The sequence below is a fragment of the Mirounga angustirostris genome, unplaced genomic scaffold (genome assembly GCF_029215605.1).
Source record: "Mirounga angustirostris isolate CCGP_5_RB_7025 unplaced genomic scaffold, mMirAng1.0.hap1 SCAF_5, whole genome shotgun sequence".
NCBI classification, from domain to species: Eukaryota; Metazoa; Chordata; class Mammalia; order Carnivora; family Phocidae; genus Mirounga; species Mirounga angustirostris.
The window spans coordinates 58,664,969-58,692,659 of record NW_026991713.1 but is presented as its reverse complement, the minus strand read 5'-3'; the positions used below and the strand labels follow the sequence as shown (position 1 = coordinate 58,692,659).

The following is a 27,691-nucleotide window of genomic DNA, read 5'->3' as shown; positions in this document are numbered from 1 at the left end:
TTTTGTGAAGTTAATGAGGACACTTCTTGCTAAGGTTTGCATATGGAGCTTTCTAATGGTAGGAATTCCCATGATGCAAACCCTTATTTTTTTTTCACACAAAAAAATTCTTATAACTATTTGGGTTACACCTAGTAATATATGAGGTCCAACATCATCTGTCAGTCAATACACTTCTGAGATTAAAAATTCAACTAAGAGAAAAATAGCTCAGTTGAATGATGGTAGTCAGTTAATGGGAAGCCAACCAGACATCTTGTGGAGGGGCTTACTTATAAAAGATGATAATATATCACTGAAAATAATTAGTAATACATACTGGAATTATTCGGTAATCTGATGCCAGTTCAGGTCTTAGAGAAAGTCTTAAAACATTTGGATCCCTTAACCATTTGATTTAACAACTTTTATTTTTTGATTTTGAACATGTTACAGCAAACCATTATTTGTAATTAAAATCCATCCTCCACTCTCTGAGGAGAGGGAAACCTGGTAGCTTGAACGATGTTTCATTGACCTAAAACATAGTCACTCATCAACCTCAGAATACATGGAGGTAATTGACACGTTAGTAAAAAGCAGATGTCCTACTAGCTTGTGGATAGGAAGGTAACAAGTGTAATCAGTGTTCATTAAAAGTAAATTATTAGGAGGCCTAAAGAAAAGCTAGAGAGCAATTTGGAACTAGGAATAAAACAGTAAAGGTAGAAAGAGAGTGAGAGAGTGCTCAAGGAGGAAAGAGAGAGACAATCCAGCATCTAGGAATTTGAGAAAAGATATGAAGAAGAAACATGTCTAATAGGATATTTCATGAAGTGCAGTGCTTTGTGAGATAGAAATTCATTTCCTTTTCCTGTAAGTCACTAAAAATTGCGTTGCTCACAAATACACAAGTGGTGGACACCAGACACTTTAACTTCTTTCTGCTTCAGACTCTTTCTTTACCTGAATAATAATAGCACTGACCTCAGAGGGTTTTGTATTGTCTGCTTGTTTGAAAAAATGAGATAATTTTATGGTCAGTGCCTGGTAATCAATAAAAGCTCTGAATAAAATATGAAAACATTCACTATTTGGATACAAAACTGAAGGCAAAGGAAACGAATTTTCATAAGTAGAAAATGAGTTTCACTATCTCTACTGAAATATCTTGAATAAATATTTTCAGTGCCTATTTCAATGTGTATCACTTATAAATTCAATACATCTCAGTGTTTATGTATTTTCCTATGTGTGAGTTAGTGATTTAGTTCAATCATAAACAATCTGCACTAAAAAAAATAATAATAATCTACACTGCTGGCATTAAATGCATGTATGTTTTTATGTCCACATTTATAACTGTGAAGAAAATAAAGATAAATTGTTAAATATAAAATTATATTACATATACGTGTACATATGGCATTCTTATATATTTCTATACCATACTATTCTTCTAGTAATAAAAATGACATCTCTCATTGAAGGAAATGTGGAAATAAACAAATTCAAAATATCCAATGCCAGGTTGGTATTTATTTATTGATTTTTATTTATTTATTTTATTGATTCATAAATATTCTCAATATGAGAAGATGTCATATGCACAAATATAAACAACTGTTTAATGCAAGTAAATAACACAGTGAAGAAAATAGTCAAAAGGCAATAAAAGCCACATTAGGGAGGGGCTATCAGAAGGGTTTCCCTAAATTCAAAGGGCCAATGTAGGTATAAACCTTCTCATCGGCCTTTAATAGATTGTCCATTTCAGAAGACAATCAAGTCATACTAGAAATCCATAGCAGTGTTTTCCACCATTTCATTCTGGTAAAGAATTCTTCTCTAAGTTGCCAAAATTCAAAGGATATAAGCATACTAATTCTACTGAAGGCAAGTCCAGTTTCTGGGAGAAAAATGTGAATTCCTTGTACAATCATAGAGGAGTGAAATTCTTTTTTTTTTCTCTTTTATCTCTCTTTTTTATGTTTTTGATTATCTTGGCTTTGATGGTGTATCTGTGGTAGCTTTCAACCACTGGATTTTTTCGTAGGTACATTTTGCTTGGGTCGTGGTGAAATTTTGGGTAATGGGTATTAAGGAGAAGAGTTAAATTCTAAATCAAGCATTCACACACTCAGTATCACGTTGTTTCTATATTTGCCTATTTACTTCAATCATTTTGCTTTACATATACTTTTTAATCAATATTTATAAAAATGATTCACCTGTATCTTAAATGATTCTTCTCCTTGGCACTCTATTTACTTAATGAATTCCCCTGGGCCACAAAAAGACACAGATAAAATAAGTCCAGTTCCATTTCTATGGCATAGGTAGAGAAGAACATTCCATATTTTCTATCTTTCAAAGCAGCGTTTGCAGGAAAATATAGCAGTCCCTGAACCTAAGGAAAATACTACTTACATTTTATAGATGTATAATCAAAGAATTACAAAATACTGATTTTAAATGATTGCATGAATGGAAAGAAAAATGATTTAATAAATAAGTGTTTTGTATTATATGAAAAGAGGCAAATGGAAGAGTACTAGTCAACCCAGGTGTAGCTGAATTTGTACATGGAGTTTGAGTGAGAGATGAAAAGCAAGAATGAGTTGTATTATAATAAAATGTTGTCAGCATTTTGTAGTATCAGGAATGAAGGGCATTGAGAGTCAAAGAGAATTATACTTCCTAAGAACCATGAAAAAGTTAAATCAACACACTTGTTTTGAAAGAACAATAGAAACCAAATATTTTGTTAACTCGATTTACCAGCTCTGAAATTGTGTAAATGTTTAAGCAAATCAGATGATAAAATTTGAGACTAAATCATCAAGAAGAATCAGGAAGTAAGTAAATTTTTTATTCTTCAATATACATATCTTCATTTTACTCAAATGTTTTAAGAAATTGTGTTTGTATGTATGTTTAAGGATTTACAACTCTTTCAATACTAAAAATTAAATAATTACTTACTACCAAGAGACTATTAATGAAATCCTAAAGCAGGAACACAGAAATCAATCTTGGATTGTTCATTTTTTTTCTAATTTGAAATTGTGTTCTGTTATAAAACAGAGTTATTTTGAAAATTCCCTATTAGAAAGAATATCTGCTTCCCAGTTAATATTATTTTGACCATCTACTTCTTCATTTTCCATAGCTGTATTGTAAAAAAAAGAAAAGAAAAGGATTACGCATTGTATGAATTAAACTATTTCTAGACAATTATTTAATTTAGTAATAGGTTACCTTCTTGTCCTTCTGCCTTTTTATTAGTAAAGCAAAAAAAAATATATATATATATATGATAAGAGGGTGATAGCATGAACCAAACCTTGAGAAAGTAATTTATGAGAGAATGCCAACAAAACATTCCCATGGATAAACATGCACGTTCTACACCAAGATGATTACTGTGCTGACTAATTGTTTAATCTTGTGAAAGTTTCCTAAACTATGTGGGCCTCAAAATATAAAATGTGGAGGTAGGCCTAAATAACCCCTGTGAGATTTCAAACACTCTATTTAGATTATCCATAATCCAGACTACTTTTTATAATACTGAGGAAAAGAAAAATATCAACTAGAATATTTTCATGTTTTTTATAAAAGGAGCTAAATATTTTAAAGAATAATTAGAATCTTATTTTAAAAAATTAGAATAAATAGCTTCTGCTTAAAGTCAGCGCAAGATTTTTTTTATCCATGGCCCACGACAGTGTATTTTCAACAAAAAGAAATCAAGATTTAATTTCAAATAATATGTATTACTTGAATGTGAGGCCCAGTAGAAATTGGACAGAGTTGCTGAAAGAAAACGTTTGTTTTTGGATTTCATAGATTATTCATCACCATGGATATTTTTAAGATTCTATACCCTAACCTCAATCCTGTTTTAACTTTTTTATGTCCTATAGGGGAACATACATTTTCCATTCTAAAGGGGGGAAGAAAGGATCGGCAATGAAAAACCACACAGTACCCACAGAATTCATTCTTCTAGGGCTATCAGATGACCCAGAGCTTCAGATTCTGATTTTTCTCTTTTTAATTATCACATATATATTAAGTGTCACTGGTAATTTGACCATCATCACTCTCACCTTGGTTGACTCCCATCTGCAGACCCCTATGTATTTCTTCCTCAGGAACTTCTCTGTATTAGAAATATCTTTTACAACTGTCGGTATTCCTAGATTTCTGGTCACAATTATCACCAGAGACAAAGCGATTTCATACAATAATTGTACAGCTCAGTTGTTTTTCTTCATCTTCATGGGTATAACTGAATTTTATCTTCTAACTGCCATGTCCTATGACCGCTACGTGGCCATCTGTAAACCCTTGCACTATACAACCATCATGAACAAAAGAGTCTGCATTTTACTTGTCTTTTGTGCTTGGCTGGCAGGATTCTTAAATATCTTCCCACCAGTTATTCTTTTTCTCCAGTTAGATTACTGTGGTTCCAATGTCATTGATCACTTTACTTGTGACTATTTTCCCCTCTTGCAATTATCTTGCTCAGACACATGGCTCCTAGAAGTGATTGGTTTTTACTCTGCAATAGTGATTCTGCTTTTCACTTTGGCATTAATAATTCTGTCCTACATGTTCATCATTAGAACAATTCTGAAACTGCCCTCTGCCAGTCAGAGAAAAAAGGCATTTTCTACATGTTCCTCACACATGATTGTCATTTCCATCTCTTACGGAAGCTGCATATTCATGTATGCCAACCCGTCTGCAAAAGAAAAGGCATCATTGACCAAAGGAGTGGCTATTTTAAATACTTCTGTTGCTCCTATGATGAATCCATTTATATATACCCTGAGGAACGAGCAAGTAAAGCAAGCCTTTAAGAATACCATCCAAAAGCTTATATTTTTCTCCAGTAAATGAAAGTATGAGTAGCATTAAAAGAATGAAGTTCTTGTAAATACTATTATTCACACTTTCTTAAACCTCCCTTTCCTTTACTAGAGTTATATTTTCCCCTTTCTTTCCATTCCCATATTAAAGTTTCCCAATCATTGAACTCAATAAATTTGATCAACTGAATATTGTTTCAGAATTTTCTGTAAATTCAAGTGTTTTATTCAAATGTATTTGGATGAAGTAATACAATTGGGTTAATGATTATGATTTTGAATGGTAGTGGTTTGCCTTTGAAGAGACACTGGGCATTTAGTTTGATGGAAAGAGTGTCAGGATAGGTGCGGATTTCTGAACTTTTCATTCTTACCCAGTAATAGAAATGAATGTTATTAGAAAATTTTGATTCTATTTGTCATTTCCATGAAATTAAATAATCACAATCACCAGAGGACTGGGAATAAAATACAAATATCTACTTAAATATATTAAAAGATTAGAAACTCATACATATTAAAAATATTTATACTATTCATAATAATTATGATGCTAATGAGGAGGAAGAGAAAGAAGGTAGAAGGGGGTAGAAGATAACATAAAATTTTTCAGCAATTCCTACATTCTAGATCTATTGTTTCCTTTGTATTGACTCATTTAATCCTGCCAGCAACTTTATGGGGTGCTATTTTTTATGGGGTGCTATTATTTACTAATCTCTCTTTGTCAGAGGTATTTTTCTTTAGGTAGATAAAATACCTCCAAAAATTAAAAAATAGAGAACAGACAATGTAAAATATATCAAATGGATAAAATGGATAAAACTATGATAAACCAGTGGAAGTTCACCTTTCTGGAGAACTGAGCTTTAAATTTGTGGCATCTGGAACTGACTTTAGGGTTTTAGGAAATATGAAAGAGAAATAATATCTACTGATAATATTCCACACACTCTACTTTGTATTAAGCAAATCACATGCAGTATTTATTTTACAAAACCTCTTAGAAAGTGAACATTATTACTTCTAATTTATAGGTGAATGAACACAGTGAAACTGAGGTTGAAAGTTCAATGTACAGAGATTGCAGCTTTCAGAACTGGGAATTTAATCACTTTCCTTTAACCTCAAAACCCAGACTAGTTGGGTTACTTTCATCTTCACACTGACTTTCATTTGTAACAATTTATGAATAAAAGCTCATGTTCAATATTAGAACTGTTACATTAAAGGACTTTCTAATGTGTAATGAACTCATTTAGGCTTTTCTTACTTATGGCAGGCTTTGGGGTTATACTGATGAAAAAGGAGGATTCTTGCTCTAAATTATCTCAGATTCTAGTGGGGAGAAAAACAACATGTAATTAAAATTTAATTTGATAAGTGCAATGAATTAGGCATGAGTAGCCTATTGGCCCGGTATAATGTTATCATTGTCAAAGAAAATGTCAGTTTTCCTGCCTTTTCTCTTAGCACAATTATGGTCAGTTTCACAATAATTGCTAAAATTGGTTCTTTTAAACCCTAAAGTCACATGCATAAGACAAACCTTGTCTGCTTTGGCTGTCATCTTAGTTTTCACTTGTATTTTATTTCTTGATCATTATCATATATGTTTAAAAAAAGTTACATTATTTCTTCAGTAAAAAGGGTTTTTGGGAATAGGATTATGATATTCTCCAAGACTCTCCGGCAAGACTCCCTTTACCCTCAAACTGCATTGTGAATCATGCATTCATCTTACACTCAGTTTAACCTGTTCCCACTCCATATCTATTACTCTCTCAGATCTATTTGAAAGAATTTATATCAATGACCACAATCTAGATTTCTCAGGCATTTATCACTTTACATTAGGAAACTCTGAGATATATTTGTCAAATTAAATCCATGCACTAACAAGGCAAACTAAAAGAAAAGCCAATAACAATACTTAATACCTATATGTGGATATTAACTGCTTACTAGAAGCAGAATAGGAAACTCACAAATATAATTTCTTCCTAATTTTTATAGTGAAAATCATTCAAATGTTATTTCTAAAAAGACTTTCAAAGCATCTACATTGCAGGCATGTGCTAGCCATTTGAATAATAGAATAGACCATCTCCACCTTATAAGATTTCAAGCAACAGATTAAAAAGGTAGTCATTTAGATATGCAATTAATCTTTTATAAAAACATATACCCAGGGCCATATGAATATAAAATCTGGGATTGCTCACAACATTTGCAGTAATGCAGTAAGAATCCCACGTAAAAAGAAGAAATATAATTAAATGGATATTCTGGGCAAAGAGATTAATGATTGCAAATAACACAGTTGTAAAAGTGAGAGAAGTGGGCACCTGGGTGGCTCAGTCGTTAAGCGTCTGCCTTCAGCTCAGGTCATGATCCCAGGGTCCTGGGATCAAGTCCCACATCGGGCTCCCTGTCCGGCAGGAAGCCTGCTTCTCCCTCTCCTACTCCCCCTGCTTGTGTTCCTGCTCTCGCTATCTCTCTCTCTGTCAAATAAATAAATAAAATCTTTAAATAAAAAATAAAAAATAAAAGTGAGAGAAGTGAATGGTGAAACCTGTGGATAGAAACGGAAAACAAGTAGCCATTACTTCTCTTTTATGCTTTCCATGAAAAGCCAATTTTATTGATTCAATTTATTATGCCCAGAAAAAATTATGCTATAAAACCAATACTCATGTTCCTCATGTGAATATTATATATTTTTTTAATGGTAGCCCCAGGTTTTATCAAGGTGTGCCTTAATACAGGTGCTGGGGCTTGCCCACAAGGCTTTTGATGTATAAAGCCCAGACCTCCTCCTGCCAATTCTCCTTGAACAACACCACCTGGAAATTGACAGCTAAGAGGATGTTGTACACAAGCTCATCATCTTTTTAATTATCACATATATATTAAGTGTCTTAACCTTCATCTGGCCAACGGCCACTGCCAGACAGAGCACCTTCTTCATTTGCAATTGGATCGTGGATTTCACTTCATCCACTTTGGCCCCCATGTCCTCATTGTGGGTCAGCATGGAAAGGAACTTGCCAGCCTTATTCAGGCCTGGACCCAAAACTTGTGGGATCTGCTTGATCAGAGATTCTGAAGCCAAAAAGGCACCACACTTCTTGGCCAGCTTCTTGACTAATTTTTTATTCTTGTTGAGTTTTCTTCAGTGTGTCAGTGTCCATGTGGGGAATATCCACAATCTTGGCCTCATCACAGTGCTGCTTGTCCCCGAAAACTTGGGGCAGGGAGTGGACTTAAGCCTGATGGTGCCTGAGAAGCATTTGTTCTTCTAAGGGTCATAGTTCTTCAAGCTGATCTGCAGCTCCACCGTCTCCAAAAACTTCTGACACTGGCACTGGTTCCCGATCAGGACCTCCCACACTACCAGGACAGGGTGTCACTTGAAGATTTTGCTGCTCATGGTGCCTCATGCTCAATAACCAGATAAAAGAGCAATGCCTCAATAACCAGATAAAAGAGCAATATTATATGATTTAAACTGTGTTAAACATTTTTTTTGGTGTAATTTTGTGTGTGTGTGTGTGTGTTTTGTGCATGTGTTAAACATTTCACTTATGCCCCTAAGATATTAACAATCCATTTAAGTGGGTATGCTTTTCTCCTCCTTTTAAAGAATGAGACAGATATTCATAGGAAACAAATAATGTATATATGGCCAATATACATTGGAACAGTGATTCAGATCAAAACTATGCCCCCCAAAGAAGCCACTGTACCAATTACTGGGGGAGGTGAGAAATGCTGCAATATAAGCACATATAAGGAAATCTTAGCATTTCAGAATAGGATGTTATTTCTTTCAAAAAATTACTTTTTTCACAAGAGTATGAAATAAGCCCATCTAAAATGCCAGGCTTGGCTTACGGGGATTTCTCTCCAAAATAACATATCTCAGAAAATTAAAAATTCAGAAGACAACTATTCCTTTGGAATTAAACTTAAATCCCAAACTTAAATGCAGAAAATTACTTTCACTAGAGAAACTCAGAATCCCAAACTCTTCCACTGGTTATCTCAGATATAACATATAGCTGTATGATAATATCATCTCTCATTGGCAAGAGTCTCTGTCATTTCTGGATTGAGCACTGAGTTATCCACAGCAACAATAACCGCAGCCATAACCATAGAATATGGGATTGGCAATTGATTCTCTCACTGATAGATAATATTTAGTCATTTCTGATTTGAGTCACAGTAAGCCTTTGTATTCTTAAACAGAGCTCTTTGGTGTTCATCAGGCCCTACCTCTGTCTCTGATAGTAGATCTCCAATGCTAAAGTCCTCAAACTCACATTGCCCTTTTTTGCTCCATCTATGTAATTTTGCTATAATTTACAGTCATATAGGATCACATGAGCCTCATGGTACAGTATGCTTATCAATGTGATTAGAAGTTATCACAATATACTGGAATGTCATCTTTCTTGACTATATTAACAGATTATGAGCATTTTGCTAGCAAAGGGAATACTTTGTTCATTATTGTCTACCAAAGGGCTTCTTATAGTGCAGTCATTTACAAAAATATTTGTTAAATTAATCAACAAAAGGATGGAGGTCTCAAAAAGCCTATTCCTATCTAAACTATTAATATCTCCTGCCTTGAAATTATCATTGCTCTGCTCTGATATCTCGTTTGAATAATTTTCTATGACTGGGTTTTCTAGGACGCTTTGTTTTTCAGAACCATGGACAGAAATCGCTATACCCCCTTCAACAATAGCAGCACCTCTCAAACTCCTTACTCAACAGACAGAAACTCTCTTTTCTTTTTAGGTCTACCTCCCAGGATCTCCACTGTGGACACATATAGGGCAAAATTCTATCTTTTAATCAGTAAGGTACCAGATGGAACCCTATGATTAGACTCCCATGGGTATCACACTTTTAATGTTTTCTTAACTAGAGATGTTTTCATATAGACAATAGTAAAAAATCATAATGGTGCTCAACAGTATTATTTACTTAACACATATTAATGGCTTTCTTGACACGGATCCCTTCAGGTCTCTGTAGCAGCTCATATACTCCATTGTTCACTCTACTAAATCCCCATTTGTGCAACCTTGGAAAAATTAGCTAAACTCTCAATGAGTCACTTCCTGACATAAAAATTAAGGACAATAATAGGAATTTCCTCAGAGGGTATTTGTAAATATTATTTAGACAAGGCTAACAAACATGCCTGGTACCTGCCTGGTACCTTCCAGGGCTTAATAAATTAAAACTATTACTATTATCTTAAATAATGTCATTTTTAATTAAATATCATACAGCCAGCCACACGCAATTTACTCAAAAATAATTTGGCTTTATGCACCACAACAGTGTCTATAGGACAACTGTCCTTGTAGGGTACATTATGTGGTACTCCATCTGTAAATTGGGGATGACAATAATGTTCATTTGATTTATTGATGTGAGTAATTTAGACTTCTTTTGCATATCATTACTGGTGTTTTATTATGAACTTACACATTTTGCATCTTCCAAGTTCCATCAAATATGTCTGTCTATATGCAAGGGCTTCGCAGGCTACATTTTCAGTTGTCCTTGAAGCTAGGATTCTAAACGTAGTTTCAGTTCTGCCAATCAGATACATTCAATTAAAAGATACAAACTTTAAACACTGTTATAGTTAAGCATCTTTATTGCTGGTATAAATCATAGCAGATTCAAATGACCCTAAATTTTGTAGCAACAGCACTAGATTCCTGAGGAGGAGTTCTATGGGGATTTAATTTTGTGAAGCAGCTTTGAGATCATTCCAGGAAGCTCATCCTAAAATCTGCCTTCAGGGATGCCTGGGTGGCTCAGTCAGTTAAACATCTGCTTTTGGCTCAGGTCATTATCCCATGGTCCTGGGATCAAGTCCCGCATCATGCTCCTTGCTCAGGGGGGAACCTGCTTCCCCCTCTGCCTGCTGCTTCCCCTGCTTGAGCACTCTCTCTCTCTCAGACAAATAAATAAATAAAATCTTTTTAAAAAAAAAACCTCCCTTCAGCTCTCTTGATAATTCCTTAAACCAACAATTACTTAATACTAAACAGATTTTTTTTTTATTAGCTACCATAAATCCTGCTCTCTGCAACTGCAGTTGAAATGTAGAGCATATCCCAGTAACAGACTCTCAAAGGAGTCTGGTTTGGTCTGAAATCAGCAACGATTCCATTAGACAATGAAACACTGGTAGTCTACATGGACACATTTATAAGGCAGAGTTCATCTAGAATTAAATGCCTACTAAAAGCAAGGCTGAATAAAACTGAACAATGAATACAAGGCTTATGTAGGAGCTGGCTGCTTCCAAATGCTTTAGACAGCTTAAAAAAAGAAAATGTAACTTTAAAGTTTCAATTATGTCATAACTGAAGAGATGAAATAGCCAATATTAGATCCTTATCCTACAGGTTCCTTAATTATCAAGCTGATTTAATTCACAACCTCTTCACATGTCTTATGTGAATGCTAGGACACTGATTGGGAAAAAATGGAAACTGATCATAAGAATGGAGGCATCTCTGTAGATTCAGAAGACTCAGAGTACCTGAATGTGAAAGCACCACGTAGACTCCCTTGTCAACAGAAGGAACCATCTTTATCTTGCTCTGATTCATGAAACTGACCATGTATCTTTTAGAACCTCTATAGTTACCATGCATGAAGGAATTAGCTTTAAATTTTTCCTTATTTGTACAGTCACCATTCCTAAACTATTTCCTGACCTGTATTCTGTATCAGAATCTAGCCTTACCAGGAGATGGTAAGCAAGTACAAACTCAGGAAAAGGCAGGATTACATTGAAAAATTTTACCTGTTTTTGATAATTTATCTTAACATAAATATGGGAACCTATGTTTGGATGGATTCTTATGGCACACGTCCAAGAGAGAAGAAACAATTTTACATTATGCTGAATTTATTGAATTGAGTGCATCTCTCAGAAAATCTGGGTTTGAAATAATACATTATATGTTAAAAAAAGAAGAAGAAGAAGATAGTAGGAAGGGGAAAATGAAGAGGGGGAAATCAGAGGGGGAGACGAACCATGAGAGACTGTGGACTCTGAGAAACAAACTGAGGGTTCTAGAGGGGAGGAGCATGGGGGGATGGGTTAGCTTGGTGATGGGTATTAAAGAGGGCATGTACTGCATGGAGCACTGGGTGTTATATGCAAACAATGAATCAGGGAACACTACATCAAAAACTAATGATGTAATGTATGCTGATTAACATAACATAATAAAAAATAAATAAATAAAAATAATAAAAAACACATAAATAAAATAAAAATTAAAAAAAAAAAGAAATTCTGGGTTTGCTAAGCCACCTTGAATAGATAGAAGTTCCAATGGATTCTCAGGTGATTACTGAACTGATGATTCCAAGTTAACTTATAACAAAGAAGTTGAAATGCCATAAATTCCTTAATATAAAGTTTACAAACAATAGACTGATGATATAGATAGTTTGGAAAACATTCAGCATGTTTAAGCTATTCATTGGCCTCCAAACTCTATTCCCTAAGACACCAAGAGTTGAAACAAATACAATGACTTTTTCTTTTTTAAAAAACTGAGGAAAGGAACACCTGGGTGGCTCAGTCAGTTGAGCATTTGAATCTTGATTTCAGCTCTGGTCATGATCTCAGGGTTGTGAGATCAAGCCCCCTGTCAGGCTCCACACTCAGCGGGGAATCTGCTTGAGGATTCTTTTCCTCTCCCTCTACCCCTCCCCTGCTAGTGCTCTCTCTCTCTTCCTCTCTAAAATAAATAAGATCTTTTAAAAAAACAAGGAAAAATGGGAGAGGGGATAATGACTAAAGTGGGAGGTACTGTTAATGAAAGATCCATTGAGCATCCCCACTAATGTCTCCCTTAAGTCTTCAAATGATGAAAGCAAGTTATTATACAACATCCAAGCATGTCTAGATTGGTAATAAAAATGATAATTGACAAAAATTGACCTTGCTATAGGAAATTCATCATGAAAGTCTAGGACAGAAATAAATGGCCAGCCCACTGAGGTAATTCTTATTCAATAACAACAACAGCAGCAACCACAATAATCATAATGTCTTATTATGAAAGCCTGACTTGAATTATCATGATTAATCATGAACTTTCATCCAATGCAGATTTGAATGAATTTCCAGAAAGCATCTTTTGTGAAGTAGAAAGTGTTCTGTTACAAGTTAAGAAAGACCCTGCAGGTTCACAACATACATGCAATGAAATTCATGGTTAATTTACAATGGCTAGTTATCAGAGGAAGAAAAAAACTGAACTTGGTTGACAGATAATTCTGCATCATATAATATAATTGCAATAAATAATCTACTGAGTCCCATTCAGGAATGGCCCTAAATCATAGTTAGGATAGAATGTTTTTTCCAGTAGAATCATTTCCAAGAAGCTTACAGCTAGTCAGATGTAAGATTTTATACTGTTTCATGAACATTAGTTAATGATATGTTGGGTAGCAAGAGGCTTAGAAAGAAATATTGGAGTATCAATAACAAAGAGAGTTAAGAAATTGGTACTTGAATGAGACTCTCATAATGGAACCAGAATATTTAGGTGTTTGTGTGCCATGTGACAGTTCAACAAATATTCATCTGAAAAAGAAATTTATAATAATCAAGAGGATAAGATGATCCATTTTATGAAAGCCATTCACTTTTCCTGAACCATTTACTTCAATATTTGATTACTAAGTTAATGAAAAATATGGCCATGAAGGCAATGATTAAATTTATGTATAAGTTACCTGGATGTCAAACTTGCTAGTACCCAAGATCATGTTGCACTTTTGATATTGCTCATATGCTAGAGGAAACAACCAGCTACCTGACAGAAAATTGATAAGTTTACATCCCTTTCTTCATTGAGGGGGCTACAATTTGTACGCACTGGAAGAAAAACTTTTTCTGAATACGTATTTGCCTTTGCTTCCCACAAGGCTTCTTCCCACAATACCATCTGCAGGGTACTAATTATTTTATCCTGAGTCACAATGACCTAAATAAAACTGGTTCTGAAATGGAACTCATTCGAAAGTAAAAGAAGTGAGGCGACGACACTGATATATCTTACTAGGTCCTGTATCATCCAGAAATGACAAACACAAAATAGCTATGATGATAAATTTTGATCACTCATGAGAAATATAAGTATTAACCCAGTAACTGGGGTTTGTGGGAAATGTCTAGGTGCCAAGTATCCCCAGGGATCTGACTAGCATCACCATTTAAGTGGTAAATTAAAATGGAACATACATGAGAGATACAGCAAGCATTCATGTAGGCAAACATTTTGATTTCTCAGAAATGAGGTTTAGGTCACCATACCGATAGCCAATAGTGCTGACCGAAGAAAAAAATATATATATATGTATGCAGAATATGTAATAGATAAAGGATATGTATTGAGAGTATATAAAGAAGTCCCAAAATACAATAAGAAAACAAAATTTAAACGTTGGATAAATACCTGAACACAAATGTTATCAAAGTTAATATACAAATGTCAAGTAAGCATAGTCAAGGATGCTTAATATCACTGGTCATCAGAAAAATTAATTAAAAACCCAATGGACACCTGCCTGGCTCAGTTTGTACAGCATGGGACTTTTGATCACAGGGTCTAAGTTTGATCCCCACATTGGGTGTAGAGATGACTAAAATAAATAAATGAATGAGTGAATGAATGAATGAATGAATGAATAAAACCCCAATGGGATACTGTTATATATCTATCAGAATGAATAAAATAATTTTTTAAAAGACAATATCAAGTATTTGAGGCAAAACTACAGAAACTTTCACAAATTGCTAATGTGATACAAAATGCTGCAGCCACTTTAGAAAGCAGTTTAGTAGTCACTTATGTAAAACATATCATTTTTGAAAATCTATCCCTCTTCTAATTATTTTACTCAAGTGAAGTGAAATCTCTCCACACAAAACATCTTTATTCATTATCATCATAAATTGGAGACCACCCACATGTTCTTCAGTATGTGAATGAATACACTAACTGTGGTGTAGGCACCTAAAGGAACACCACTTAGACTAGACAGGAACCACATACTCATTTACCAATCAACATGGGTGAAACATAACTTCATTTTACTAAGTGAAAGAATCCCAATCCAAAAGTTGCACATTATATGGTTCTATTTGTGTGATGTTCTGGAATGGCAAATATATCAGGACAGAAAATACATCAGTCGTTGCCAGGGTTGAGAGAGACAAAGGGTTGACAAGCAAGGGGCAACATGAGGGGTTTTATGAGATGATGTACCCTTACTATGTATTTCTATGGGGTGGACACAAGACTCCATGCAATATAAACACCCATATAACAGTAAACAACCCATAGTATGTGAGTTTTCTAAATGCAAATTACAAATAATCATCCAGGATGTTGGTGGAACTCAAAAGGAACACATTCTGTGACAAATCAATCTCACCATTTTACAAAAATGAACTCTGGACTGGAGGACTGAAATTGAAAGTGTGAACTAATGTTCATTTTATATAAAGTTATTCTTCATTATTCATGGAGTCCTTATTTGCACATTTGCCTACTCTCTAGCATGTATTTTTAACCCTGAAATCAATCCAGGGGGCACTTTTGCAGCCAGTCCAGGACATGGGCAGAGCAGCAAAGAGTTTGAGTTAAACAAGGTGATGCTCTGCCTGCTTGTTTCAGCTCTCATACCTTAATCAAAGTCCTTTTCATGGCCTATATAATGCCGCATTTTTTTGTTTTAATTAGTAATTTCACTGCTTCTAATGGCCCCCCAAGCACAGTACTAAAGCACTAAGTGTCCTGAGAGCAGGAATGCTGTGATGTGACTTATAGAGAAAATACCTGTTGGGCAAGTTTGGGCCACGCATGAGTTATAGGCTGTTGGCTTGATATTAACAAATCAACAACATAGTACATTAAGAAAAAGGAAGAAAAAGTCTGTTGCTCTGTTTGTGAGGCCTCTCCTGAAAGTGCTAAGGTAGCATCTTTACTGCATGATGGAGCTATGGAAAAGATGGAAAGCAGGTACATTTGTAGATTCATGAGATGAAATAGATTAAAAAAAAAAAGGCTTAATGACAGTATTGTTGGAAGGCTGACAGCCAAAGAAATTTATGGTCCTTACCCATTGTTAGGAAATGTTAAACTCTACAGAGCTAGTGCTGTTGGCTCATGTTTTCCATGATTTTCAAAGATTGACCTGATGCATATTCTTGAGTTATCTTTGCAGGATTTAAACCCCTTTGAGCACTCAGATATCAGACCAACTAAAGCCAGAGAAACAACGATGCTGACCATTGCCAGTCCTTGGGATTTCAATCAACAAAGTCACTTTAAGATGACTTTTGCCCCAATTCCATGCTGAATTTCCCATTGTGCAAGCCCCTGGATAAATATGTATACACCCTTAGTTTAAAACTTCCCCAGTTTGTTGTTGAAGGAGTCACTGCTTTAGGAAATACCCCAGGTGTTCCCTTTACTGATTCCAAGTAAAGCCCTTTCTTTCATATTCTTTAACTTGCTTGTGTTTTTTTGGCTCAACAACCACCAAGAAGTAAACCCAGTTTCAAGTAACAAAACCACAATAATAATTCTGTAGCAAGATCACTATATAATGTAAAATTAGGAATATCATTTAAGATATCCTTTTTTTTCTGATTTATGGAGAAACCCTTAGGATGTGCTAAGAAGCATTGCTTTGTTTACAACAGAAGATAAAATGAACTAGGTGAGCCACACAAGCAGAAAGGAGTTTATTAATATGCCATCTATAAATTTGACTCACCTTTTTTCATCTGTCTTTTGCTTATTTATAATTTTATATATATTCGTTTTATTCATTTTCATTTATTCATTTTTTTATTTCATTTTCTCAACTTTATAAAGTGAAAGCAAATACTAGATAGTCATATTTTTTTAACTGTGCATACTGGATAACTAACTGATGAATAGTACCACTTCAATCACTGGGGGGGAAAATATGGTCTCAGGTGTGAATTTAAGCTAAAATACAAACAAGTCTTAACATGAGTAAACTGATATGGTGTACCATAGGCTTAACACAATGTTCAATATTTGATGGATTTTTCTTTAATGCATAAAAGATTATTTCTTTATTTATATGGTTATTCTTAATTTAACAGATTTATTACTTATATTCTGTCAATCTTTACACATGTTCCTATAATCTAGTATTGAAAATAATTATATAAAAGCAGATTCTGCTAAAAAGTTTGAAAGTAAGTAAGTTGCTATGCTCACTGGAGATATGTTATTGTTTAAAATTGTTACTAGAAGTATCAGTTTGGGGGCACCTGGGTGGCTCAGTTGGCTAAGCCTCTGCCTTCAGCTCAGGTCGTGATCTCAGGGTCATGGGATTGAGCCCTGCACTGGGATCCTTGCTCAGCGGGGAGCCTACTTCCCTCTCTCCCTCTGCCCTACCCCCAGCTTGTACTCTCCCTTTTTCTGAAATAAAAAAATAAAATCTTAAAAAAAAAAAGAAGTATCTGGGTACTGTACTGCTTTGCACTATGCAAAGTGCATAGTGCCCTTCAAGATTCATGTCTAACTGGAATCTATAGACATGACCTTATTTGGAAATAGGGTCTTTGCAGAGGTAACTGAAGAGGAGCAGAATAACACCCCAAAATATGCCTTTTTGGCATAGGGTTATTTTAAGCTGGTTATTCTTTAAAAATAACAAAGGAAAAGCTCTGAAAACTGAGAAGTTCCTTTTTTTAAACAATTTATATAAGGAAGCTCCATTTGTAAGGGTGTCTCATTCTCTGTACTGGGAAGTGGAGGATGATCAAATTTCAGAAACTCTTAAAGGAGAAGGCGGGGACTCATCTGCATAACAACCATACCCTCATTCACTGTGCTTTGTCTGATAACTTCCTATAACTAGCTATCTCACCCTACAACATCTTCCTTTGGCTTTAGCTGAAGATATTATTTAAGGTGGTGGCCTTAGGCCATTTTGGGGTGTTACTCAGTTTTCCTGGATCTCTCCCATGTGTACAGGAGGTATACAACTATTAAACTTCTGTTTATTTTTCTCCTGTCAATCTGTCTTTTATTACCACGTGGTCTCAGCCAAGAATCTAAAAGAGTAGGAGGAAGTTCTCTTTCCACCCCTACATAATCAAATGAAGATGAGGTCATATACATTAAAGCAATTTTCCAGGTCTCTGGATGTAATAACAGTTTACCCATGATGTATAATTTTAAATAATATTTTGGCCCACACATAAACATCATATAAATATTATTGCAACAATGTTTGTAATGAAACATGAGCATATTTATGACACATTATTCAAGTTCTTGACTTTTATCATGAATAGGTTAATATACTTTGAGTTTAAAATAGCTGCCCTGCTTTAACAGTCACCTTCTTCAGTGTGCACTCAGTATTCCTTAGTCATATATCTTGAATAACTTCATATCTCAAAAAAAAAACAATATCTTAAAATCTTTCTTCAGAAAGTGCCTCGCATTTTAAGATCATCAAATAATCCCAATTTCCACTGAATTTAAACTATTTATATGACTTATGGAACTCTGGGATTAAATAGCAACTAAATATAGGTCTCAAATGATGAATGTAAATGGTATATTATAGATGTATTTCCGGATCAATACAGGGAGGAATAAAATGATGCATGGGATGAGGGAAATATTGCTTGTATTGGACATGAGAAAAGGAATCTGAGATATCTAAAATAACGTAGAATTGTCACCCTTTGCTGTAAGAAGTGAAAATTAGGCACACAGCTGTCTTTAGCATCTGTGTGCTCAGAACCTAGGCTTGAGCCCAACACATAATAAGCATCTAAAAAATAATTATTGAATGAATAAATGGTAATGATTCTAATCGTGGTCAAGTTTTCTATGTCATCATTCAGTGGAAAGATATAAAACCTTAAAGACAAGCCTGACATTTCTTATGGTATAGAATGACAGAGACCTCAGTCCCAATCTAAATCATCACAGTGAATTCTTAATATTTTCCCTAAGATTGGAAAAAAACCCACTGTTCACAACTTAAATCTATTGCCATTGAGAAATTGCTAATCTCTTACTCCATTAAGTTTCTTCTCCTTGTAAAGTTATGGATTATTATAAAAATTTAAACCCTCACATGTATTTTTCTGCTCTGATTTCAGGTCACTATCACCAAAACATTCTATTCTAAATGGTATACTAATTTGGACTACAGTTTAATGCTGGTGTCTTGAGAACACCAATCTCCATGATACATTTTGTTTATTCATTCAAATAATCCCCCTGAGTCCATTGTGAATGGAGCAGATAATATTATGGCTAGCCTGAATAACATTACTATGATCATATCATCTTGCCCACCAAACTTGGGAAGATATTATATTTGCCTTCATTTCAACTATAACATTTCATTTCAAATATTAAGTAGGAATAGGTAGGATATCTTGGGACTTCAGATCCTTAGAGAAATTTGGGTTGATGTATGCCCTTTATGAAAAATTGTAGAGGAGCTCCTGGAATTCTTCTTTATTATCAATATTTTGAGTATTTGGTTACAAATATAAGATGGCAGAGAAGAAAGATTGCAAAGACTTTTGAAAAATCTCAAAGCACTTGTGTTTAAACAAATTAAAGAAGCCATTAGAAATGACATTGTCTAAACCAGTCATATATACCATAAAAGTAAGTATGTCTTTAATAGTCTCAGGAATATAATTTTGCTTTAATAGAGTAAATTTATGCTTCATGCAAGTAATCTCAATTATGCACAATACTATATGTGAATAAAATTAAGCCACACAATTTATATGAAATATATAAATGAAGACATTTTTTAAACTGCTACAATTTAGTAAGAGTTTCATGCAACATTTTTGTTCATTATAACATAAATATTTGTGATTGTTAGGACCGCATGATGGTTTTGTGTTCTTATCTAAATATCTTTTAATAATTATTTTTAATATAGTCAATATTAGGACACATGTAATCATTTTTGCGTAAGACTTAAAATAATTTATTTCATGTGTCTTAACACTGAGCAGATCTACTTTATGCTTCAATTTTGCCCAATGTGAATTTCAGAGAGTGAAGGTTAGTATCCATCATATAAAGGCAGAAGCCAAAAAAAATGCATATCTTATGACCACAAAGAGAACAGATGATGGAAAGTAGGAATAATTCCCTTCCAGCAATTTTGTAGGTAAAGAATTTAATAAGTTCATTAATATAGTAAGTTAATTAGCTAATTATGAGTAAATATTATTCCTTTTGAAAGCTCTGAAACCTCTGAAAGATGTAGAAAACAAGTGAGACATTACAGGCTTAGCCAGGCTGTCTGGACAGTTAAGCATTTCTTAAAATGATCTTAGAGGACAGCACTTCTAAAGCTTTTATGGAAAGTAAGAACTTCAAACAGGAAAAAAATTAAACAAATCCTATAAAGCATCAAGAGTTGCATTAAAGCCAAAAATTAAAAAGAAGAGTAATAAGAAATACTCTTTGCCTCCCAAAAGCTTACCTTGAATGTTGAACTATTCCTTTTGTCTCCCTCAAGAAAAGAATAGGCAATATTAAGGAAAAGCGCTAAATCATTTTAGAACTAAGTAAGAACACTTACAGTTTACAAAAATAAAATTAGGACTCAAGAAAAAGTATTGCTTTATGTATCAGAGAGCAGATTCATGATAGGTAGATAGTAAATACAAATATATTTAAGAAGAATATATATATATATATAAAAAGATTTGTTTATTTATTTTAGAGAGAGAGAGAGCATGGGGGAGGGGAAGGTCAGAGGGAGAGGAAGACAGTCTTAAACAGACACCTCACTGAGCATTCTTCACAACCCTGAGACCATGACCTGAGCCAAAACCAAGAGTCAGACACTCAACTACTGGGTCACTCAGGTGCCCCAAGAAAAATGTATTCACAATCTTAGAAAAGACCATTATGACAGATTCGTAATTAAAATTAAAATTATGGAAGAGACATTGGAATTAAATAAATAAATAAATATGTCTGCATACTATTATCAGGTACACATTACTCTACCAGATGGGCAAATGGTCTCTGTAGACTGTAAAAGGTTGAATGGGAGAAGGAAACAGAAATGTTTATTCAAAATAGAAATGTTAAAAAATATATGAAGAAGAAAGCAACAAAAAAATACCTTCAAAATTTTGCAATATGCTGGGAGTAAGCTTGGGTTTTAGATTTTCATCTCAGAGGTTTTAATCTCTTTTTTTTCTTGTTTTCAGGAACATATCAAAACATTTAGAAGACAGGGATTTATACTGAGATATGTGAGAATACAATGAAAGAAATATAGGAATAATTAATATATTACATAATAAATGTCAGCTTTAATATGTATTTTGTTTCTACATACCACAAAATCATTTTTCTCTAAAAACATAAGGCAGCAATGATATTTTTTTTTAAGTGTGTCTATGTGTGTGTGTGTGTGTTTTTCTTTCTGGTGTCATAACTTTCTTATTTTTTCATCTATTTTTCAGCTAAAACAAAGAAGGAAAATAATGAGAAATCACACAGCAGTAAGAGAGTTTATTCTTCTTGGATTAACAAATGACCCACAGTGGCAGGTTGTACTTTTCATATTTCTTCTTGTTACCTACATGCTCAGTGTGACTGGGAACCTGATTATTATCACCCTCACCCTTTCAGATCCCCACCTGCAGACTCCAATGTATTTCTTCCTTCGAAACTTCTCATTCCTAGAAATATCATTCACGTCTGTCTGCATTCCCAGATTCCTTGTCACTATCATGACGAGGGACAGAACCATTACCTACAACGGTTGTGTGACTCAGCTATTTTTCTTCATCTTCTTGGGGGTGACAGAATTTTACCTTCTGGCTGCCATGTCCTATGACCGCTACGTGGCCATCTGCAAACCTTTACATTACATGACCATCATGAGCAGCAGAGTCTGCATCCTTCTTGTCTTTAGCTCATGGCTTGCAGGATTCCTGGTCATCTTTCCACCAATAATCCTGCTGCTGCAGTTGGATTTCTGTGCCTCCAATATAATCGATCATTTTATCTGTGACTCTTCTCCAGTTCTACAGCTTTCTTGCACAAACACTCACTTCCTAGAACTCATGGCATTTTTCTTAGCAGTGGTAACACTTATGGTCACCTTAACACTAGTTATTCTCTCTTACACATACATCATCCAGACAATTCTGAGAATTTCTTCCCGGAGTCGAAGGAAAAAAGCCTTTTCCACTTGTTCCTCCCACATGATAGTGGTCTCCCTCTCTTATGGCAGCTGCATTTTCATGTACATTAAGCCTTCTGCAAGGGAAAGGGTGACTTTAAACAAAGGAGTAGCTGTGCTCAATACCTCAGTGGCTCCTCTCTTGAATCCTTTCATATATACACTAAGAAACCAGCAGGTGAAGCAAGCCTTCAAAAACATGGTCCAGAGAATGGCCTTTTCTTCAAATAAATGAATGTGATTATGAAAAAAGTAAACCCCTAAAAACAAAGAACTCTTTATGTAAATTCTTCAAATACCTCAATTCATTCTTTCAGATAGACATATATATATCATCAATGCCTCTTCAGGTCCTAACTGGTTTTCTATATAGGAAACAGTCTTATCCTGTGTAACTAAATCTCAGATGTCAATGATCTCCACTGTTTCTCACATCAAAGCAAAGCAGCTTATACATTCATAGAAAAGATGCAGGTTGTTATACTGTAAGAAGCTACTAAAAACCACATGCAAATATGGAATGTATTTTATGTGAAATAAAAATATGTATCAATTAATATTTCTCAAATTTCTTCTTCTGTGTCACCAAGAAAATATGTTTACAGATTTTATTTATTTATTTGTCAGAGAGAGAGAACACAAGCACGGGGAGTGGCAGGCAGAGGGAGAAGCAGGCTCCCCGCTGAGCAAGGAGCCCAATGCGGGACTCTATCCCAGGACCCTGGAATCATGACCTGAGCTGAAGGCAGACCCTTAACCGACTGAGCCACACAGGCGTTCCAAGAAAACATGTTTAAAATTAAAATCATTGGGCGCCTGGGTGGCTCAGTTGGTTAAGCGACTGCCTTCGGCTCAGGTCATGATCCTGGAGTCCCGGGATCGAGTCCCGTATCGGGCTCCCTGCTCGGCAGGGAGTCTGCTTCTCCCTCTGACCCTCTTCCCTCTCATGCTCTCTGTCTCTCATTCTCTCTCTCGCAAATAAATAAAAATAAAATAAAATAAAATAAAATAAAATAAATTAAATTAAATTAAATTAAATTAAATTAAATTAAAATCATTATTAAAATGTCTCCATGAATTCATCAATAAAATGTAATTAAAATGTTGAAAAATTAAATAGAAATTTAAGACAAAATCTGATGTCAGACTTATCTTTGCCATTTGAATGAGGTTGTATCCATTTTGTATTAGGTTTTTTAGAAAAAATAGTTTCAAGCAAGAGAAAAGATGAAATTTACCTTTTTCTTCCATTGATAATATGTTCTAAAAAAAATTAGGTTAACTGAAGATTTCCCTATTTCTGATAAGCATATTTGAGAGGGATGATAATGGTCTATAAAAGTAAATTAAACTATCTTGATAGATTTCATATTTATATTCAGACTCTTTCAACTAATTCTAAGATGGTCTTTCCTACTGACATGAAAACAACAAATTCGGAATCTAGAATGGTGTAAGAGGCAGACTCCAGAGAGTATCTTGGAAATGATGATACATGAGTATCTTATGCCTCAGTTTTCCTTTATTAGCAAATCTACATACAGTCTTTATCTTTCCAGTGCCTCTTTCACAGCAGGTTCTACCTCCCTCACCCAAATCCAAGAAAACGACTCTTGCAGGTATCTGAGAATGTAAAAAAATGTGCCCAAGCCTGGTTCCTATAGTTAATGAGCCCCTTGATGCCGACGTATCCCTAAGAAAATTGGTGGTCTTGCGACAGTAGTTATGAATCTAACTCAATACCAGGTAAGTGGATTTGACTTCAGTTTCTTGATTTCCAGCTTGGCCTGACACATAGGTTAATGTAAAGAGTTCTACATAGTTTGTAAGTCCAAAATAGAAAACCTTTTCTTATTTCTCATAGACAGACAAGAGTGTCCATGAGCACTCCTTCTTACCTTTGTCCTTTCATGGAATGAGTTACATTTTTGTAAACAGATTTAACATAATACTACCACAAAATGAAAATTAAATGACAATTTATTCAATTTAAATTCTTTTTTTTAAAGATTTTATTTATTTATTTGAGAGAGAGAATGAGATAGAGCATGAGAGGGGGGAGGGTCAGAGGGAGAAACAGACTCCCCGCTGAGCAGGGAGCCCAATGCAGGACTTGATCCCAGGACTCCAGGATCATGACCTGAGCCAAAGGCAGTTGCTTAACCAACTGAGCCACCCAGGCACCCAGCAATTTAAATTCTTAATTGGGCAATTTGTAAAGAAATGAAATTATATAAGTTTGCTTTTGTAAGAATGTAACAAGTAAGCAGAAACGCAAAAGTAAAAATTAGGAGGGTATACCAAAAAAATGTTAAGTAAATGAATATATACTATATATATGGCATATATAATAGATAGGTATATAGGTAGACAGAGAGAGAGGTAAAGAGAGAAAGGAAGGAAAATAAGGCATAAGGGAAGGTTGATTTTCTTGATTGACAGAAACTTCTCTGAAGATGTGGTTTCTAATATTCACCTTGTTAGTAAGTATAAGTTGAAATACAATTATAAACTATTGTGATAATGAAATTTTTGTTGCAAATGTGATGGTTGGTGAGAAATGTATCAGATATATGTTGGAGGTCATGTTTTTGGAGGCTTTCAAAAGTATTTAAATTCATATTATTGTTCACACTAATATTTCTAAAATGCTTTTCCTTTAACAATAGGGAAAATTACATGTATGTAATGACCACACAGAGCACACCTGTGCCATAATCCTTTTAAAAATCAAATGGCGGGGGAGGAGCAAAATGGTGGAGGAGTAGGAGACCTGGATGTCGTCTTATCCCAGGAATTCAGCTAGATAGGGATCAAACCATTCTGAACACCTACGAACTCAACAGGAGATCAAAGAAAAGAATAGCAACAACTCTCTGAACAGAAAAGAGACAACTTTCTGGAAGGTAGGACATGCGGAGAAGTGAATCCGAGGTGATATTCAGGAAGATAGACGGCAGGGGAGGAGGCCTCTGTCAGCCACTACTGGTAAGTAATAGAGCAGCGGAACACAAAATTGGAACTTTTAGAAGCCCACTCCGCTGACAGATGTCGCTCCAGTGGTTAAGCAGGGGGTGGAACCCTCGCTGGGACAGTGTGGTCTCAGGACCTTTGGGGTGACAGAAAGACTGGGGGCACCTGAGTGCAGCAGAGCTCCCAGATATCAGAGCAGGGAAGCCGGCTGCAGAGACGGAGCCGAGGAGTGGGCTCTCAGCTCGGGGTTGCCATAAACCATGAACCGCAGCACAGTCAGGCCACTGCTCAACCAGCAGGGACCCAACAAGCAGCAGATCCAGGGAGGATCCCCCAGGAGGAGCAGCGCGGGAGGACACCACAGGGATCTGCTGGGTTTGGAGACTCCACACGGGGTCGTGTGCCAGAGATAGAAACACTCGGTCACAGGCCGGGTGAGCACAGAGTGCAGCCGGGAGACAGGAGTGATTGACTGCTTTTCTCTGGGGGCTCACTGAGGAGCAGAACCCTGAGTTCTCAGCTCCTCCGGGGTTGGAGATTGGGAGGCCGCCATTTTCACTCTCGTCCTCCAAAGGTGTAGGGAAAACTTGCAGGGAACAAAAGCTCCCGAGAGCAAACCCAAGCAGATTACTTGGCCCAGACCAGCAAGGGTGGGGCAATTCCCCCTCTGGCAAAGACATTTGGGAACCACAGCAAAGGGCCCCTCCCCCAGAAGATCAGCAAGAACAGCCATCCAAGACCAAGTTTACCGATCAATGAGAACGGCAGAACTCCATCGCTAGGGGAATACTGCACATAGAATTCATGGCTTTTTTCCCATGATTCTTTAGTCTTTCAAAGTTAATTATTTTTTTAACTTTCTTTTTCATTTTTTTTCCCTTTTTATTTTTTTTTTTAAAGATTTTATTTATTTATTTATTATTTGAGAGAGAGAGGGTGAGAGACAGAGAGCACGAGAGGGGAGAGGATCAGAGGGAGAAGCAGACCCCCCGTTGAGCAGGGAGGCCGATGTGGGACTCGATCCAGGGACTCCAGGATCATGACCTGAGCTGAAGGCAGTCGCTTAACCAACTGAGCCACCCAGGCACTCTTTTTTCCCTTTTTAAACCAACATCTTATCAATCCCTTTTCTAAAAAATCTTTTTTATTTTTCATTTTAGAGTCATATTCTATCCCTTCATAGTAGTTAACCTTATTTTTGGTATAGATATATATAAGTTGTTCTGTCTTTAAAATTTTGGGATACACTTTCTTATAACAGACCAAAATATACCCTAAATCTCTAGTGTATGGTTTTGTTCTAGTATCCTGCTTGATCACATTCTCTCCCATTTTTTTTAAATCCTCTTTCTTTTTTCAACCAACTTCTTATCAATTCCTTTTGTAAAATCTTTTATAATTTTCATCTTTACACTCATATTCCATCCCTTCATCATATTTACCCTTACTTCTGAACATATATAAGTTTTTCTTTCTTTAAAATTTTGAGAGGCACTTTCTTCTAAGAGACCAAAATACGCCCAAAATCTAGTGTGTGGCACAGATCTATGCACCAGCCTGATCATATTTGATCATATTCTGGTATTTGTTTGTTTGTTTGTTTTTATCATTTTATTTTTCTTTTTTCTTTCTTTCCCTTTCTTTTCCCCCAGTTTCAGGTCTCTTCTGATTTGTTTAGTGTATATTTTTCTGGGGACATTGTTACCCCATTAGCATTTTGTTCTCTCATTCATCTATTCTTCTCTGGACAAAATGACAAGGAAAAAAAATCACCTCAAAAAAAAGAACAAGAGGGAGTACCGACTGCCAGGGACCTAATCAATATGGACATTAGTAAGAGGTCAGAACTAGAGTTCAGAATGACAATTTTAAAGATACTACCTGGGCTTTAAAAAAGCATGGAATATATTAGAGAAACCCTTTCTGGAGAAATAAAAGAACTAAAATCTAACCAAGTTGAAATCAAAAAGACTATTAATGAGATGCAATAAAAAATGGAGGTGCTAACTGCTAGGATAAATGAGGCAGAAGAGAGAATTAGTGATATAGAAGACCAAATGATGGAAAATAAAGAAGCTGAGAAAAAGAGAGATAAACAACTACTGGATCACAAGGGCAGAATTCAAAAGATAAGTGATACCATAAGATGAAACAATATTAGAATAATTGGGACCCGAGAAGAAGGAGAAAGAGAGAGAGGGGCAGAAGGTATAATGGAGCAAATTATAGCAGAGAACTTCCCTAATTTGGGGAAGGAAACAGGCATCAAACTCCAGGAGGCACAGAGAACCCCCCTCAAAATCAATAAAAATAGGTCAACAGCCCAACATCTAATAATAAAACTTATGAGTCTCAGAGACAAAGAGAAAATCCTGAAAGGAGCTCAGGACAAGAGATCTCTAACCTACAATGGTAGAAACATTAGATTGACAACAGACCTATCCACAGAGACCTGGCAGGCCAGAAAGGACTGGCATGATATATTCAGAGCACTAAATGACAAAAATTTGCAGCCAAGGATACTATATCAAGCTAGG

The 27,691-nt window shown here is 35.3% G+C and overlaps 2 protein-coding genes and 1 pseudogene across 2 annotated transcripts; 2 read left to right on the top strand and 1 right to left on the bottom strand.

Moving 5' to 3' along the window:
- The first annotated feature begins 3,954 nt into the window (after positions 1–3,954).
- On the top strand, positions 3,955–4,893 carry LOC123838671 (olfactory receptor 6C3-like). The gene has a single exon (XM_045867637.1). The coding sequence runs from the start codon at positions 3,955–3,957 to the stop codon at positions 4,891–4,893; it is 939 nt and encodes a 312-aa protein (XP_045723593.1).
- Positions 4,894–7,621: 2,728 nt separating this feature from the next.
- Positions 7,622–11,494, bottom strand: LOC123839404 (large ribosomal subunit protein uL1-like; annotated as a pseudogene).
- Positions 11,495–21,477: 9,983 nt separating this feature from the next.
- On the top strand, positions 21,478–22,416 carry LOC123838665 (olfactory receptor 6C75). The gene has a single exon (XM_045867624.1). The coding sequence runs from the start codon at positions 21,478–21,480 to the stop codon at positions 22,414–22,416; it is 939 nt and encodes a 312-aa protein (XP_045723580.1).
- Positions 22,417–27,691: the final 5,275 nt, after the last annotated feature.